Source organism: Peromyscus leucopus, chromosome 12, assembly GCF_004664715.2.
Source record: "Peromyscus leucopus breed LL Stock chromosome 12, UCI_PerLeu_2.1, whole genome shotgun sequence".
In the NCBI taxonomy this organism is placed as follows: Eukaryota; Metazoa; Chordata; class Mammalia; order Rodentia; family Cricetidae; genus Peromyscus; species Peromyscus leucopus.
In genome coordinates, this window is record NC_051073.1 from 51,148,418 (window position 1) to 51,166,774 (window position 18,357).

At 40.6% G+C, this 18,357-nt stretch overlaps 1 protein-coding gene across 3 annotated transcripts in view; it reads right to left on the reverse strand.

The window, feature by feature from the left end:
* Positions 1 to 9,437: 9,437 nt before the first annotated feature.
* Positions 9,438 to 18,357, reverse strand: part of Ccdc80 (coiled-coil domain containing 80) — a 32,507-nt gene continuing 23,587 nt past the window's right edge. For all 3 annotated transcript variants that reach the window (XM_028872069.2, XM_028872072.2, XM_028872071.2), the window contains 4 exons: positions 18,090 to 18,238; positions 13,622 to 13,725; positions 11,068 to 11,148; positions 9,438 to 10,099 (listed from right to left, as the gene is read on the reverse strand). In XM_028872069.2, the coding sequence (XP_028727902.1) occupies positions 9,753 to 10,099; positions 11,068 to 11,148; positions 13,622 to 13,725; positions 18,090 to 18,238 (681 nt within the window). In that variant the 3' untranslated portion in view covers positions 9,438 to 9,752. The remainder of the gene's footprint in view (positions 10,100 to 11,067; positions 11,149 to 13,621; positions 13,726 to 18,089; positions 18,239 to 18,357) is intronic.

The window sequence follows — 18,357 nt, forward strand, 5'->3', positions numbered from 1 at the left end:
GTGTGTGTGTGTGTGTGTGTGTGTGTGTGTGTGTCATTTATGCTACTCAATACTATGTCTTCCAGATCCATCAACTATAAACAGATGACTCCTGTCCTGACCGCCCAGTCCCAAATAACCAACTCAGAGGCTGAATATGATATATAAAGGCTCAGCCAATAGCTTAGGCTTATTACTAACTAGCTCTTACACTTAAATTAACCCATAATTCTTATTTATGTTTAACCAAGTGGCTTGGTACCTTTTCTCAGTACAGTATTCTCATCTTGCTTCTCTGTGTTTGCCAGTGACTCTCTAACTCCACCCTTCCTCTTCCCAGAATTCTCCCAATCTGGCAGTCTCGCACAATCTCTTCCTGCCCAGCTATCAGCCACAATCAGCTTTTTATCAGTAAATGAAAGTAATATATATTCATAGTGTAAAAATATTGTTCCACAGCAATCAACTCTCCTGCAAATGATAGGATTTTATTTCTTTCTATGTCTAAATTATATCCATCATGTATATATGCAGCATTCCTTCAAATATTCATCTGCAAATAGGCAGCCGGTTTGGTCTCATATTTCAGCTATTGTTAGTATTGCCACAGTGAGTGCTAGAGAACAGTGCCTGATTTCTGTGTATGCATATCCAAAAGTGGGGTACCTGGTCCATTTTTAGTTTTCCCAAGAACTTGCTTACTGTTCTCCATAATGGCTGTCCTCATTTTCATTCATACCTATAATGTGAACACTCTCCGTTTCCATTAGATCTTCACTAGTAGGGTTTATGTTTTCCTTTGCTAGTGGCCATTCTGCTTTCTGTGAACTGGTATCTCACTGTTTGACAGCTCTTTCTCGCATGGCTAAGAGTGTTGAGCAGCATTTAATGTATTTACTGCCATCTAGATTTCTTCTGTTGAAAAATGTTTGTTCGGGTCATTTCCTCAATTTTAATTTTAATATGTATGTGATGTGGTGTACATGTTTTTCTATGCATGCTTGTATGTGTGTGAATGCACAAGTGTAGGGGGGTATACATGCAAATATGTGCACATGTATATAGAGGCCTGAGGCTGATGCCAGGTATATCCTGATCACTTTTCACCTTATTCATTGAGGAAGGGCATCTCCATTGAACACAGGGCTCCTCAAGATGCCTTATATGGCTAGTCACATGCTCCAAGGATTCTGTCTTTGCCTTAGATTCTAGGAATTCAAATCCCTACCCTCATGCTTGCTGATTTCATAGCAAGCAGTAGAACTACTAAGCTATCTTCCATAATCTATTTCCCCATTTTTAAGTTGAATTATTTCTTTTTAGTGTTGTTGTTTGAGGCTTGGGTTTTGTTTATTTGTTGTTTTGCTGTTGTTGTTGATTCTTATATATTCTGAATATTAATCTTTGGATAAGTGAATAACTAGCTGGCAAATATTCTTCCCATTCACTCTCTTAATTGTCTTCTTTGCTGTGCAATATTTGTTATAATCACATGTGTATGAGATTGGCTTGGTTTCTTCTGATTTCTTTTGTTTCTGTTTGTGTGTATGTGTGTGTGTGTGTGTGTGTGCTTTTTTGCTCTTATAAAAAGAAAAAACTCTATGCCTATATTAGAGTTTCAAAGTGTTTCCCTTTCTAGTAGTTTCACAGTTTTAAATAAAACAATATTTCATCATTATAAAACTTAGGTATGGAATAAATTAGGTATAGAGGGAGTATATCTCAGAATAATAAAGGAGGCACACATACGCATATATGTACACATACATACATCTGACATCACATTAAGTAGGGGAAACCAGAAAGAATTTCCTCGCATATCAGAAATAACATTCAGATGTCTGCTTATTAATGCATTACTATATTGGAAAACTTAAGACTCTAAATCTTACAGAAATTGTAAAGAGAAAAGAATGAAAAGCATACACCATGGAAAGGAATAAGTAAAATTACCTCATTTTGTAGATAATATGATTCAATACATAGAAAAGCCAACATATTGAATAAATTGATAAATGGGAATATGGTAGAGGAAGGATTGACTGGGTTCAGGGTTGGGAAAGCAGGGTAGAGGAAGGAATCCAGGAAGGGATAAATAACATGAAAAACCTTTCAAAGAAATCATATGGAAATTTATAACTATAGAAGCATCCTAAAATATATACATTCACATTTATTTTTTCAAATGTAATCATCACATAATGAGACAACGATGTTCCTATACCACGGCTAACAAATAGTTCAGTAGCATGAAAATGTACACCTTTTGGATTTTTTTTAGAAAGCAAGGTCCTAAAGGCCTTATAGACATTACAGGCTATTCCATTGCCCCGGACTCCCACCACAGAACTTGACAATAGGACCCTATTGCTGAGGACACCATGCAATTGAGTCACAAAGCATGAAAGTATCAGGCTCATACAGACCTGGAAGCTTCCCCCAAGTTTTTATCCAATAGCTGTGCTACTGGATGGGTCTGGCAAGATGTACCAGACTGGTTTAAGAGTGGCATGAATGGCATGGGATTAATCAGCACCCTCTGATGGGAATTAAGACCTGCCAAATAAGTTAATACCCACACCTATAATTGTTGTCAGGGCATGAACCTCTGGCTAGACAGATCATTGACCTTAGGGGAAGACACACTACAACCATTCTAGTAACTTTTCATAGTATTAAGTTTATCATTATATCCATAGATTAATGTATTAGTCAACCTTCATCAGTGAAGCTTCTTTCTATAGTAGATGTCGATTAATAGACCCACAACTGGTCAAGGTGCAGAGAATAGGAGACCATGTAATGTTCAGCCTTAAGTGCGATGTCTATATCATAACCCTTCCTCCCTAGACTCAGGGATCATTGCAGAAGAAGAGACAGAAACATTGCAAGAGCCAGAGTGTTGGATAACTACATGGAAAGAGCATTTTCCAGACACAACAGAGAAGTTGAGCATATGATCTCACAGCAGTTATAATAGCATACATAAGACCTGCCCAAGCTCAAATCAGAAGAATCCAAATATGAAGAGGGGGTGCTCAAAATCCTAACCTTAGCTAAGGAGCTATTAGCAATTGATAGCTTCTAGGAGAGGGAGAGCTAGTTTTACTTAAGGATATTATCTAGGTAGGTCAACCATACTTCAGTAGAAGGCCATACATCCAAGAGTATACGAGTAGCATAAACTGTCCCTGATGGGTGGGTAGGTGTAATAGTTATTTTTTCGGTTGCTGTGATAGAATATCATGATCAAAGGCAATTTGTAGAAGAAAGAGTATTTTATCTTATGGTTCTAGATGGATGAGAGTCCATGTTGTAGAATATTCCTTTATACTGTGTGAAGATATGTCACTGTGATTGGTTTAATAAAGGGCTGAATGGCCAATAGCTAGGCAGGAAGAGGTTAGGCAGGACTTCTGGAGACAGAGAGGTCTCATGGAAGAAAAAGAGGGGTCGCCAGCTGAACACAGAAGAAGCAAGACACACAGGAAGAGAGGTTAAAGCCACAAGTTGCATTGCAACACGTAGCTGAATAGAAATCGGTTAATTTAAGTTATAAGAGCTGGTGTGACAAGCCAAAGCTATAGGCCAAACTTTCATAAAAATAAGTCTCCATGTCATTTTTTTTTTTTTTTTTTTTTTTTTTTTTTTTTTTTTTTTGTGAGCTAGTGAACCAAAGAAAAACCTGTCTGCAAGTCCATCCTGAAGGGGAATACAGTAGCAAGCATGGTGGCAGTTGCATAAAGCTGAAGGCTTGCATCTTCAACTACAAGTGTGAAGCAGACAGAAAAAACTGAAAGAAGGGTGAAGAATATAATTTCAAGCCCAATCCCAGTGACATATACCCTCCAGCAAGGCTACACCACCAAAACCTCCCCAAACAGTGCCACCAACTGGACACTATGTGTTCAAATATCCAAGCCTATTGGGGGAAATTCTCATTCCAACCATCACTGTAGGGAAAAGGAGGTCAGTCTTGGGGTCTTACTTGGCTTCTTTCTTGAGTCCTTTAAAGTTTTCATTGTACAAGTCTTTCATTCTCTTTGTTAGAGTTTATTCCATGATATTTAATTGAGGGAGGGGGGTGTTGTCAATGGGATTGTTTCTTGATTTCTTTCTCATCTGTTTGTCTTTGGCATTTAGGAGGGCTACTGATCTGATACATTAATTTTGTAACCTGCCTCTTTGCTGAGAGTGTTTATCAGCCTTAACTGTTCCCTGATGGAGCCTTTGTCTTTTCCCATTTATAGGTTCATGTCTCCTGAAAATAGGGATACTTTGACTTCTTCCTTTCCTATCTGTCCATCTCCCTTCTATTTCCTTCTCTTGTCTCATTGCTCTATCTAGGACTTCAAACGCAGTATGGAAAAGGAGGCAAGAAGACAATTCAGTTCAGCATGGCTATGTAGCCAGTGTTGGTTCAAACTTCTGGAGTCTGACCCTGAGTAGCATATTTTAGGCATATTTAAGCACAGTACTATTTAGTGAAAACTTATTCTGGTGATAATTTACTCAATCTTATGTGCATAATAAAGCATATGTAAATCTCTTTGAGGGACAAAGGAAACTAAATACAGATGGGACGTGATTACATGGCAACAGTTTGCAAAGTTCACAAAGATAGCTCCTATAGATTGACTGAGAAACACAAGTTTAAGATGAAGGTCTAAGGGAAGATGCCATGCTGGAAAAGTCCCTAGCCACACAGATAGCACAAAGGACACCAGGCTATTAAATATATCTGCCCCCTGCCTTCTGGGTGGATAACTGGTCATACCACTGGTTCTTAACCTTCTTGATGCTACAACCACTTTATAAAGTTCCTCATGTTGTGGTGACCCCCAACCATAAAGTTATTTCATTGCTACTTCCTAACTGTAATTTTGCTACTGCTATGAATCATAATGCAAAATCTGATATGCAGGATATCTGATATGTGACCCACTGAGGGGTTAACGATCCACAGGTTGAAAACTACTGGATTATACATTCCTTCCTTCAAAGGAACAACCCTGTATGTTTAACATTCCAGGTTCCCCTAGTGTTTTTCTGTGAGTACAAAGACCTCTGTGCCTCCTACATAGCTCAGGATAACCACTATGAAAACAAATATGAAGGCTTTTCAATTTTTTAAATTAAACTATCATAGGATCCATTTGTGCCATAGTGAAGGACTCTTACCCTATTATGGAGATACTTAAACACCCATGCTTATTGCTGCCGAAATGACACACAATGGAATTTTATTCAACTCTATAGAAAAATTAAACGAGATTTGCAGGAAAACGAAGCAAGCCAGAAAGTATTATATTAAGCTGTACATATGAGGGAGTGAGGATGACTATATTGCATGAAACTAGAAAGGAGGGGGAAATGAGATGTGGAGGGAACATGGTAAGGCACTATAGTATACATGAAATAAGAAAGAGGAAAGGGAGGAAGTGATGGGATGGGTGGGTAGAAGGGTATAAAGGGAGGCGGGGGGGGGGTGGGCGTGAAGAGTAGGGAGGAACATTAGCCATTTTGTTTAAAAATATATAATGAAACCCAATGTTGTTTATGACAATTAAAAAATGAAAATAAGCAATAAGAAAATAAGCAATAAGTGCAGAGGGTTAGAGAGATGGCTCAGTGGTTAAGAGCACTGACTGCTCTTCCAGAGGACCTGGGTTTGATTCCCAGCACCCACATGGCACTTCACAACTGTCTGTAACTCTAGTTCCAGGAGACCCGACACCCATGCCAATAAATTTTTTTTAAATGTGCAAATATATGGGTTTGTGTGTATATAAATAAACATGCCTTTCCCCTGAAGGTAGGCTATTTTAGCTTACTGCTCAGATGTCTTTTTTAACAGTTCTCTTGTGTGTTCTGGGTACACACCCAGAACAGAGCTTCACATAACAATTTACATATGTTATTGGTCATAAAGTCATGTAGGAAGAACATCCCTCACTTTGTCCCTGTTTTGCTACTATTGTCTGATGGTCTTTGAGCTACCTCAAGGAGGAAGAGAAACTCTCTAGGAAAGGCCTGTAGAGGCTGTAGAACTTTACATCGAAGGCACCATGGATGTTTACTTTTCCTCTGTATTGGCTGAAACTCCTACTTTAAGGACCAGTTCCACAAAAATAGGAGCAATACCATCTACTATTTGTGAGGCAGCACATCACTTGGGTTTTACTTTGCTCACCTGGTTCTGAGAAAGTCCCCTGCTTCAATAAAAAGTCAGTCAGGTGGAATGAAATGCCTCTGAACAGCTCAGCTCTATTTGCAGCTGTAAAGATGACCACTGGAATTTTTATGCCTTTTAGGCTTACATTTTATAGCTCTTAATAGCTGTTACGTGTGTGCTTTCAATACAGCATACAAAGTATTTTTAGAATTCAGGCTTAATAATCTATGTTTTATATGTAAAACTATTCTACCCTGCAAAGATTTCCCAATTCATCTATTATTTTTGTTTGTTTATGGTGCTAGAGGTTAAAGAAACCCACGGCCTCGGATATCCTGGCCAAGTGCACACACAGCCAATGAGCCGTCGTATTTCAAGTCCTTCAAGTTCAATCATTTGAAAGTGCTCCCCAGACTTCATAGAACATACTCATGTAAGACTTTCATTTAAGGTCAGAGGACAGAGTGCAGCAAGACAGGAGAATGCACTCATTGAAGACTCCAGGGACATTAAGTGCATAAGCTTCTTAGGAGCCTTATACGGCACATGCTATACTCCTCCATTGCCTTCAGTTTGAACCACCAAGATCTGTGTATCTTGACTTTAACAAAGCTCAAAGCAGAATTTTTAAGTAGAATATCTTCTTTTGTTTTAATTTTTGTTACAATTGCTGAGTTGAGGGGGGTAGATGGGCCAGAGAACAACTTGTAGGAGTCAGTTCTCTCCTACAATGTGGGTCTTGAGAGTCAAAGTCAGCTCATCCTGCTTGGCAACAGGTAGCACTCTTACCTGCTAATCCATGTTGCCAGCCCATATGTAGAATTTTAAGTACTTCCTTGGCCATCTAATTGGCTAGGCATAATGTTATGCCGGTTAGAAACCACCCAACCCCAGTAGTTTGAGACTGTAAACAGCACATAGTAAATTCTACTGTCTTTATCCTGGCCCAGAGTCAAGAACTAAGTGCTCTGGTGTTCCCAGAGATACAGGGTACAGATGCTCCAATGATGACACAGGGTGTTGGTGCCCCAATGATGCTACAGGGCTTTGATGCCCCAATGATGATATAAGGCTTCTATGCTCTAACTTTAAACCATTATCTCCATACCCGCCTCCTCCTTTCTCTTGAAGCTGGATAGAAAAATGTAGGCATAAATCTGTGTCTCTTGTCTTTGGCCTCAGCCACAGAGGCTCTTTATGTCATGGACAATAGACTACAAGTAGATTAATTATCTTTCCAGCTGCCTGCCTTCCCCAAGTTGTGGACGGTTAACAGGCACATATTTCTCAAAAAAGTAGGACTAAGACTATTTCCTTGATGAAACGTTCTTTGACGAACTCACTACTCATTTGCATTTCATTCAACAGAAAAGAAGGAGTGTTTATGAATGAATTAGTACTAGTGCTACCATCTTTCATGGATATCCCCAAAATTTCTTAAAGCTGAGAAAGTTATGACATTCGAAGGGAAGCTGTGAGTATCCAAAATCCATTGATCATTGACCATGGTGATGATGGAGCCAATGGAAGGAAGACACCTGTAAGATCACAGGGAACTTGGAGGAAAAACAGTTTACTCATCCAGATGACCAGTGAACTGCAGTTCCTCCTCATTTCTCACTTGCTGCTGCCTCCTCTCCTTTCTTTCCATTGCTGTACCCACTGTTACAATTAGCTGCCTCTGTAACTGTTCTCTACTTGTCTGAGTTTATGTGTAAAGAGAAAAGTCTTTTCTCGTTTTGTATTCTAGCAGAGTATACAGAAAATGGTACAAATTATTTGAATCTTTTTGTTTGTTTGTTTGTTTGTTTGGTTGGTTGGTTGGTTGGTTGGTTGGGGTTTTTTTTAGACAGGGTTTCTCTGTTGTAGCTTTGGAGCCTTTCCTGGAACTCACTCTGTAGCCCAGGCTGGCCTCGACCTCACAGAGATCTGCCTGCCTCTGCCTCCCAAGTGCTAGGATTAAAGGTGTGTGCCACCACCGCCTGGCCTATTTGAATCATTTATACTAAGTGGAGTCTAACTTTCAAGGTCCTATGATGATGAATGGCATCATCAAATCATTACTTGTATAGGCCGTCTCTTCCAGTCATTCCTGACTTTTGTCTAGCACCATGCTCACCCTTCTTCTCTTTGGTCCTTCTGAAGACAGTCCATGGCAAAAAGCAAGCCAAAAGAGCTATGTATGAAGTACCAAGAAAAACTCCAGCACCTTTTATAGTTGTGTAGGAGTTAGCTCCCATAGGCAGTGAACGGGTTCATGGTAAGCCACAGGTTGGTCACAAAACCTGGGAACAAAATGAGCCTGGTTTGACTAACAGCTGGTAGACCCAGTCAAGGCGGGTGGCTGGCAAACCAAGCAGAGGTTGAAATAGAATGATTAGAGGGGGCTGAAACTCATGATGCTTCTCTGATTGGGCAAACAGTGCCTGATCATGTCCCTGGTCAACAGAGCGTTTGAGCTCCCATTGGTCCAGCCACAGTACACTCAGGTTTTGCCTAGTTTCTGCCCCAAGACCTTTAAAAAGCCCCTACACACAGCTCAATTTTTTTAAATAATAAACTTTATTTCTTAAAATGAATTTTCAGAATTGCCATTAACAGTATTCCATAAAGCCAAAGCAGTTTTTTGTCTTTTGGGACCCCCTCCCACTCTCGGGAATCTTTCTCACTTTTTCTAAATAAATCTTTCATTTTACTCACTCCTTTCAGCAAATTTGAGAGGTGACTCTGATGGCCATCTGGCACCTTTGTCCTCTAGACTAAGGCCACCAGAGCCAAGAAAGGCTGAAGTCATGCTCAGAGAATCAACATCAATATAGAACCTTTGCATTTAGTATTTTACCCCCAAAGCTGAAAAGATCACAAATGTCACAGAGTTAGACAGGAATTTACAAATTGTCTTTTTATAACAAACATTGGTTTACAATTGATGGCCAATATCACTACTCTAGTGTTACTAGGCTTCATAAAATAACTTCATGTGGCAAAGAACTATTGTAAATATTTTTAGGCTGACATTTCAAGTGTTAAGAAGCCATCTGTAGTCAGACATGGTGACTCATGTCTTTAATCCCAACATTTGGAAGGCAGAGGCGAGGGGGCCTTGTGAGTTTGAGGCCAGCCTGATCTACATGGTGAATTCTAGATCAGTCAGAGCTGCACAGAGAGATCCTGTCTCAAAAGGAAAAAAAAGTCATCTGCTGTCTTCTGTGTCTGTGCAGATGTTTTCTGTAAACATCTATACTGTGATCTTTATTTTTTAAACATATATAAAAATGAGGAAAAGATTGCATAAACACTTTATAAAAATTTGCATATCAAATAATAGCTATTATAAGAAAAGAAAGAAATAGTAACTTTTTTTTCAGTACAATTATTTAGCACCAGATTTCCCTCTCTCAAGTTAGAGAATTCTTTTAAATGTCTTAATAACAACTCATGAGTAGGGGAAAGTTTACTGTTTCTTTAATCTTGAAAGAACACTGAAAGAAAAGGGCAGAGAATGTAGAGTATGGACGACTTCTCTTATGTAACTGACCACACCCAGCTTTAGCAGATGAGGGGGAAACTGGATGAGAATAGGGTTACATATTTCTGTTCAGTAAGGGTATCCATGGTGGTAACTTTCATGATGACGGTAGTCATCCTGGTAGCCATCCTGGTAGCCTTGGTGGTAACTGTGGTAACCATATCCTGCATACTCATCTTCTGGGCAGCGCATCCCCAGTGACTGCTGAATGGCCATTTCCTGTCTCCGAAGTTGCATGGAATCAATTAAGTCATACACGATGACCATCGACCACATAGGAGAAGGATACCAAGACTTAACATTCCCATCTTTTCCAACTAGAAGCATGGAGAAGTACTCTGGGCTCACTTGGAAATAGTTACGAATGTCTTTCACCAAGTGGGCTGACACATCTTCCCGCTCAACAGTGGAGCTCCCTGGAAAAGCATTGGAATGGTTGTTAGTGAATTAAAGAGTCAAGAATTCATAGACATAACAAAGCCAGGGGAAATCACTGTGAGAGCAGAAGACCCACGAACCTGCTCTCTTTAGCTCAAAATCCAGTTGTCTGCCGGGAGCGTTGAGCTAGAAATTACATGCCATGTTGTGCAAGGTTGTTAGTGTCAAACTATGAAACCTGGGGCATCTCTTTTGAGAATGTTGCAAAATACAGAACCCATGCCTTAATTTAACCCTGCAACATCGTCTTTACAAACTGTCACTGACAAACAATGATGTTTCTATATACAGACACATTTCCAATTAGCTTGCTGCCTGGCATTCCCATTTTCCTTTCAAGAAACATCGGAAAGCTTGTTTTGTTGTCCAGGGTGAAAAATGCCAATTGTATTGAAAACCAATGACTGAAACTAAACTAATAGCATGTGTGAAAAGAAAAAAGAGGAGAGGGGAACTGAGGCTTTCTCGGGGGTCTACTCTGGCACTCTGCCAACTATTTCATCCACTGGCGTTTATTTCAGTAGGAGGAAGGAGTGGCTACGCCTTCTGAAACCTTCCGTCTGTAGTCATTTTCTTCAGCTTCTTTGAGCCTTGCATTGCATTTCCTTATCTCTTGAAAGGAAATCAAGTTGATACAACCTCATAAAACAATCATGAGATTAAATGACATAACATAAAACACTTTGAAAACTTTAAACTCGTTATAGACAAAAAGCATGATTTTGATTATAAAAACAGATATGTTTTACTGTTAGTTTGAATAATTTTGTATCGAAACCAAGATTAGTCCTTAGTCCCGCCCCTGACACAGATACATCATGGGCACACAAGCATGTTTGTGCACACACACTGTTCTTTGAGGTATACTTCCTGCTTGCATATAGCTTAACATGATTTAATTAAACTTAACGCTAATTCATAATGTTTTAAAATAATGAAACATTACCATTAATTGGGAACAGTTCTAAAACGCCTCCAACTTCCTCTCCAACGCCCAAAAGTTTCAGAATGGTTATGTGACGCAGACCTGACACAGGAGAAGAAAGCCACAAAATTAGAGGAGAAGATCTGAAAACAGCTTTTACTTCCCACAACTTGACAACTGGTGAGTTTTCAAGTCAATTAAAATTTGAAAAGAATACAGAACATAAAAAGCCAAAAAGCCAAGTAGAATAATCTGTTTTCAATGTTTCCAAAAGATAGGACACACTTTTAAAACTGAAAAAAAAAAAAAAAAAAAAAAAAAAAAAAAAAAAAAAAAAACCAGTTACAGATTTTAGGATTAGCAAGAATCAAGTGGTTTTATGTATGAGGCGGGTGGGGTGAAACAAAAGAATTTGCTCTAAAAATGACTCTTTCTATAAAAAACCCAAATATGAAACTATTGGCAGTAAAATACCTAACATGAGCTCAGCACAATGATTGATATTCTGAAAAAACAAAAAACAACTTAAGCCTGAAGTTTTGACACCTTTGATGGATAACTGGCCCTCAGAAAAGCCATGCAAACCAGGTGCGTGATGTTTAAAGCGTCAGTCACAGGGTAGGTGCTTCGCTTGACTGGCAGGTTCTTACCCACACACAGCATGCCTAGGGGAACCCCAGGCAAGCACAGCTTGCTTCCCATCTTCAGCTAAGGTTTCAGCAAGGGAGGGAAGGTCATGCCTTGATAGTTTGTTGGAATTCTTTTGAAGATGAAAAGCATGCGAAGGGATTCAGAAAGAAAACATCAGGATGAAGCATCTAGCAGGGGTAATAGCTCAGAGCTAATGATAAGATCAGTGGAGTATGTTGCCCAGGGGAGAAAATGAAAAGCTTTCTATGTGGGAGGGCTCCCATAAGGAGGAGCCAAAATCAAGGGAAAATGCTGTTTCCCACAGTTTTGTTTAGTTTTCCACCTTTATCTTTTCTCGGAAAGGTGAAACATTCTATTCCAAATACCAGTGAGTCATATTTTCAGAAGGGATGATCATGAATTTAATGACTCCTGGAAAGCATGATTTGTTCACATTTCCTGCAAGTAACAGAAGGCTTTGCTTGCACTAAAGTGGCATAGGCTTTCTGTGCCAGAATAAATAAATAAAAAAAAAAAAAAAAAAAAAAAAAAAAAACCACCTCTTAGCTCTGGAAAAAGGCATCTACGGAAAGGGAGCAAGCCATGACTTTGTTTGCCATCATTATTTTTTTACCTGGGTGGCACTCCACAGCCCAGGCTGGCCTGGAACTCACAAACTCCGGGCTGAGCGTCCTGGTGTTGAGATTATAGATATGGGCCACCAAAGAGGGATTCGTTTTGATTTACATTTTTACTGTGATGAATCCTTGGTTGCCCTAAGAACACCTTTCACACCTAGTACCATTGATGACTCCGAATCATTTAAAATACAATTCAGAATATTGACACAATCACATATTCTATGTCAATAGTTGCAAATTATTAGCTTGGATGAATGGAGGGTAAGTGAGAAGTTCTTAAATTGTCTTACCATTTGGTGTTTGCTTTCTGTTTTCTTTTGAGCTATTTCACATCTTACAATCGAAAAGCGCGTGTAATTTAGAGGCACTGGGCCATACCACAGAGTCATATCACAGTCCTGATAATGTTTCACAAATCACATGAAGACCCTTCCTTCAAAAATCAAGGACTGTTTTATAGCTGCACCATGATTGTAGACATGACTCTTCCTACTGGAGGAATCAAAACCACCTGGATTTGTAATATTGTAATGACGAACTTTTAAACCAATGACCAAACCAACCCTCCATACCTCTAATGACTCAGGGTGCTCTCTCTGCAGCTGCACAGCTCATGGATGTCAGCTATGACATGGCACTATTGACTTCACCATCATCCCATTTCACACTGAACCTAGTAATAAGTTCTATGTACTGTGCATATGTGTCTGTGGCCAGATAAAAAACAATGCAAGTGCTTTCAGTTACCCTAATGTTTAGTAAGTAAGGTGCCATGTTATTTTTCAAAACATTGAGGGATTTGCAACAAGGAGAAAAGAAACTTTTTGACTTGACTTAATAAGGTTCAGAACGAGGCACAGTTACACACACCCATAATTCTAGCACAGAGGAGGATATGGCAGTTACATAGTGACATTCTGTCTCTTAAAAAAACAAAAGGTTCTGTTTCATTAATTCCCAGAACAAGATCAATTTATGGAGAAGCACCTAGTGTTAGTAGCCTGTACCCAAGTATCAGATAAACGATGGTGCCTGTATATCATCATCTTGAGACATGTTTAAAAAATAATTAAAAGTAAAGCAGTAGATACTTTCAGTATAGAATGTGAAAGGAAGGTGAGGGGACCTATAGTTGACTAAAACAGTACTTTGAAAGCAACTTCACATTCAATAGATAGAATATGTGTCTGCGAATCTACATCTGGATTGCAATATATTTGGATGAGCTAAGGCTCTGTTTCAGTTTAGAATCATCCAGAATGAGAGTGGTATGGGAAAGCAGAAAGGAGGTGCCTCCTACTCACCAAAATTGCAGGCTTGACCACTGAGGGCAGAGAGCTGTTGTGAATAGGCCCAGTCTTCATCATTAGGGGCAGAGATCACCAGCAACCGCCTCCTCCATCGGAACCTGGAAAAGACACACAAGGCTGCTGTGACCGCTTCAGACAACAGAGGCCAGTGTAAGAAAGCAGAACAACATTGGCTGCTGGGTTTTTCCATTCCCAGAATAAAAATCCCTGGCCCATAGAACCTTCCCACAGTATGCCCACATGATGTGTTGGGTCATGGTCACCGTGGGGTCACTTAGGGTAAAGGGAAGCTCTCAGTTATAAGGAAGACTAGTCAAAACCGTGAGGGAGGCAGCAAAACCAAGACAACAGAGGAGTACTGAAGAGAATTAGAGCCCCAGCCTGTGGCGTTCAGCAGGCATCGGGAGATGAGAATACAAACAAGAAAAGGCTAGAAGAAGACTGCTATATTTTAAGTGGGTGACTGTGGCAGCAAGAAGAACAGGAAAGTCACTAAAAGAGTCAAAGATGGTTTCTGAAAAATAAAAGCCTGTGTCCTGTCCTTAGCGGCCCGTTGTTACTCTAGAGGTTAATGTAAGTTCTGATCTCTATCTCACTATCATTAATGAAAGCCAATGCAACTGCCCCGAGGAAGTGGAAAGCCATGGGATTTTGGCAAACCCAGCTTCTACTGTCATGGTGCACTAATAGACTTTTTATCTTATATGTGGTAACTTGAATTCAAGTTTGTCATCACTACCTTTTGAATACTTTGTGCATGTCATGCAATTGAACTAAGTCTCACTTTTCCCTTATTTCTGGAATCGAAAATATCAGTGTCTACTTCAAAGGGGCGTTACAAAATTAAATGCCAAAACCCGCCAGTATGTTATCCATATGATGGCATGGATCTGGGAAATTGTGTCTTCATTTGCAGCTCCCAGTTTAAAAGCCTGTCATTCGTATACCTTGGATATCATCCATCAGTTTAAAAGCCTGTCATTCGTATACCTTGGACGTCATCCATCACTGTGCCACATGACAATCGATCTGATCCTTGTGTCAGTGTGTCATTTGAAAGCCCATTTTCCCTCCACAGTGAGTGCTCTTCACTAAGGCTCAAGAAAGCAAGCTTTGTTTCCACCGGTTTCTGAATGATGAGAGAGACATCAGGAAGGATTACTAGCCCAGCTAGTAAATCCAAGGTGGTACCAAACTATAGGCTTGAGGATGACGATGCTTTCGTCATGCTCTAGGGGTCCCCAGTGTGGTGAGAAGTATGCTTCCAAGGAAAAGCTGAATGGCGTTGTCTCAAACTGGAAAGGTTTGGGGATGTTGCTTTCTGCCTCAGGTGCAGGCAACCAGCAGGCATTAACAATCCCTGAGCGCATGGTTTCTCTCCCTATGCCCTATCTAGCTTCAGAGTGAACATGAGAGTTTTTGACCCCAAAGAGAATGGCCTCTTGGAGGGAACAGTGGTTTTGGTGAATGAGGGGAAATAATAGTCTAATGAAATACAAGCTCTGAATGGATGCCTGTCTCCCAAGCCTTGCCAAGAATTGCTTGCTGCGACATTACATTCGCTTCCTCTGCTTGTTTTTCTTCAAAGGGAAAGAAAAACAAGTCTCCACTGAGGATAAGGAGATGAATGTTTTGGCACAGACAGAGGGAAAGGAGCATATGAGACAGTCCAGAGGTCCCTGGGAAAGGGAACAGTGGCGGCGGCGGCTGCGTCTCCAGCACGGTTGGTCTCTGGATTTCCCTGCTTCCTTAGGAGGAGCGCCAGACCAGAGCTGGCCCCGAGCCAGGATCTAACCAGGCCAACCTCTCTGGCCTCCATGGAGCCATTGAGCTATTTTAGTGAGGTCTGTTTTGACTTGTTTACCTGTATGTGCCACTGAATGAGGTTTTGATGGGAGAGGGATGTGACGCCCTGTCTCAGACACAACCCAGAGAAGGTTGCTTCCCATCATTCCTGATGGGACTTCGCTCATAGGGATCCAAGGCCCCAGCCCCAGGCACTAAAGGAAATAACATCCAAGGCCTGTCTGTGATAACAGTTGTGACCCTGCTTAGGTCCCCATTTGGGGGCAAATGGTTCTTTTGTCACTTGAGCTTTTCAGTCAGTGAAACCCTACAAGGTCGGCATGTGTTTGCTTCTTTTAACTGGCATACCGAAGTAGTGTGCATTTGCCCACTCTTTGGGGCTTCTGTCTCAGGGAAGGGTAATTATAGCGTAAAATATAGTGCTAAAGACCAGACTGGTTTCAGGGTCTGGTCAGTTGAAACCAGGCTGTGCCATCTCACCAACAAGTCAGCAAATTCAAGGAAAATTCCCATTTAGGGACTGGCTTAGTCATAGAAACACCACCACCCCCCCCCCCCCCCGCCGCCCAATTTCAGTGTTTTTTCTTTTCCCTTTTTCTCTTTGCCTAGCTTTCAATTCCGAATGGTCTACGGAGTTTCTCTCGTTGACCATGTGTGGTACAGGGCCTGCACAACATGTGGGAATACTGTACTAGCTAGCATTTATTGGTTACTTGCTTGGTGCTAGGTTCCAGCCCCTTGCTACCTGTAGTATTCAATTACCTGTTCACAGTGATTTTAAGAACAAGAACACTTATTATCATTTTGCAAATTAGAAAACTGAATCCCCAGGCAGTTAAAAAATCGGCCCAATATCTCACGATCAAAGAGTGGAGGGGTGGGGGGAAGGCAGAATTCCAACACAGGGCTAGTTTATTCCTGCCATCGAGTAATGCATCATTCTGTTTAAAATTTTAAGATATTTTATTAATTCTCTGAGGATTTCATATTTTGATCATATTCTCTACCCTCTCTACCCTCCAACTCTCTCAGATTTATCCTCCCACTCATAACTTCCTACCCACTCAACTTCCAGTTTTTTCTTCTTCTTCTTTTTAAAAGCCATTAAGTGCAATGTTCATTGTCCAACTACTTCTAGGAGTGTGGTCGACTCACCAAGGGTCACCATTAAAAAACACTGACTCTCACTCTCCAAACAGCCACGAAGTGTCAACCTCTCTTCAGCTAGTCAGTGGGATTTTCTGTCTACCACGAGGGAGGGTACAGAGGAGGTGGTGAACTTCAAGGAAAGGGTTTTCTGGACACAACAGAGCAGTTGTAATACAGACTTATAGAGATTATGATACCATGCACAAGACCTGTGAGTGAATATGTACACACACACACACACACACACACACACACACACACACACATACATATGATCTTGTGAATGTTAAAAGAATTTGGTGTAGGGACAAACTTGTAACTACACGAGGTTGTGTAATTGAATAATTAGGAAGGATAGCACAAGTTGAAATCTAAGTGAACACAATTGTGTGGGGGGAACATTTGAAAATATTCAAACGCAAGAACCTATGGGCAACATTTTACATCTGAATGTATACCAGGTGAAGTTCTTGGTACCAACATGGATGAGTATACATCAACTCGGATGGAGGAGGGGCCCCTCCTACCATTATTTTCATTTTGCAGTGGAAAGATTTTTAAAGCAGATGAGTTGAGACGCCCAGGGTCAACATAATGGATGTGTTGCAGATTGAATCCTCATATGAACGCTAAATCATACCTTCTTTAGATGAGACGCTATGCCCTAAGGGCCCCAAGTCTCTCGGGTCTGCAGGAATTCAAGTTATTCGCTTCCGATTCCTTGAATTCCTGAGACCCTGACTAACGTGAGGCAATGTGTGAAGATTCAGCCCATGTGACACACATTTCACACTGAGCCTCCAGCAAATGTTTGCTTCATTTTGGGGAGACCCTCAGCCACGAAGTACAGCTGGGGTGGTGTTTATATTGAGGTCTATGTGATTTTATTTGTTGTGGGTGTAATTTTCAATTTTGTCTCTCTTAGGGCCTCAAAGTCCTAATGAAATTTTTACCCAACATTGAAAAGGCATGGAGCAAATACTGTCTTCTCTGGGGGATGCTCCTACCCCTTGCTATCAAAGGGTTGTGAGTACACAATACTCCCCAGGGAATCCTGGAGCTAGGTCAAGAGGAGTCCTACTTTTAGGGTTTTAGTGAAACTTTCATTGTCTTGTTATAAGGATGTGGAAAATCAAGCACAGTATATCAAATCCCATTTGGAAATGGAAGTAGGCTCATGAAGAAAAAAAATCATGTTCACAGCATCTTAGATTCACTGACTGTACGAAGCAAGCCTCTTGGAAGTTTTGCATTTGCTCTGTACCAAAAAAAAGGAACAGAAGAGACCCATCCAATATCACCAAATCAACCTTTATAGTTGGAGCCTTGCAACCAGAACCATTTCCAGACACTCCTGACTAAGCCCAGCAGACAAGGTGCTCAGACACAGACAAGCACTCTCCCATAAGTACAGGCGAAGTGCCAGGTTTCTTTGGTTCTGAGTTCATTCCAGGCAAAATGGTGCTAGCCTCTCCTGAGAACGCAAAGATAATGTAAGATAATGTACCTGGACAGGAAATTCTCCAGGGACTGCTTCTTGTCCTCTTTGCAGGAAATGCCCTCCTTCTTCTGCTTCTCCATGTCTTTGATTCGGGATTGGAAAGTATCGATCAGATCGAACACAGACTTCATCGTGATTGGCACTTCATAGTATTGCTGTTTAAGAAAGCATAGGGTACATATCATTTATGCCATCTAGCAAGGTCTGGGGAAACTTTCTGATTTGGAGCCTAGAGGGTTTGATGGTTTATAAATGCTCTTTTGCAATAGTACTC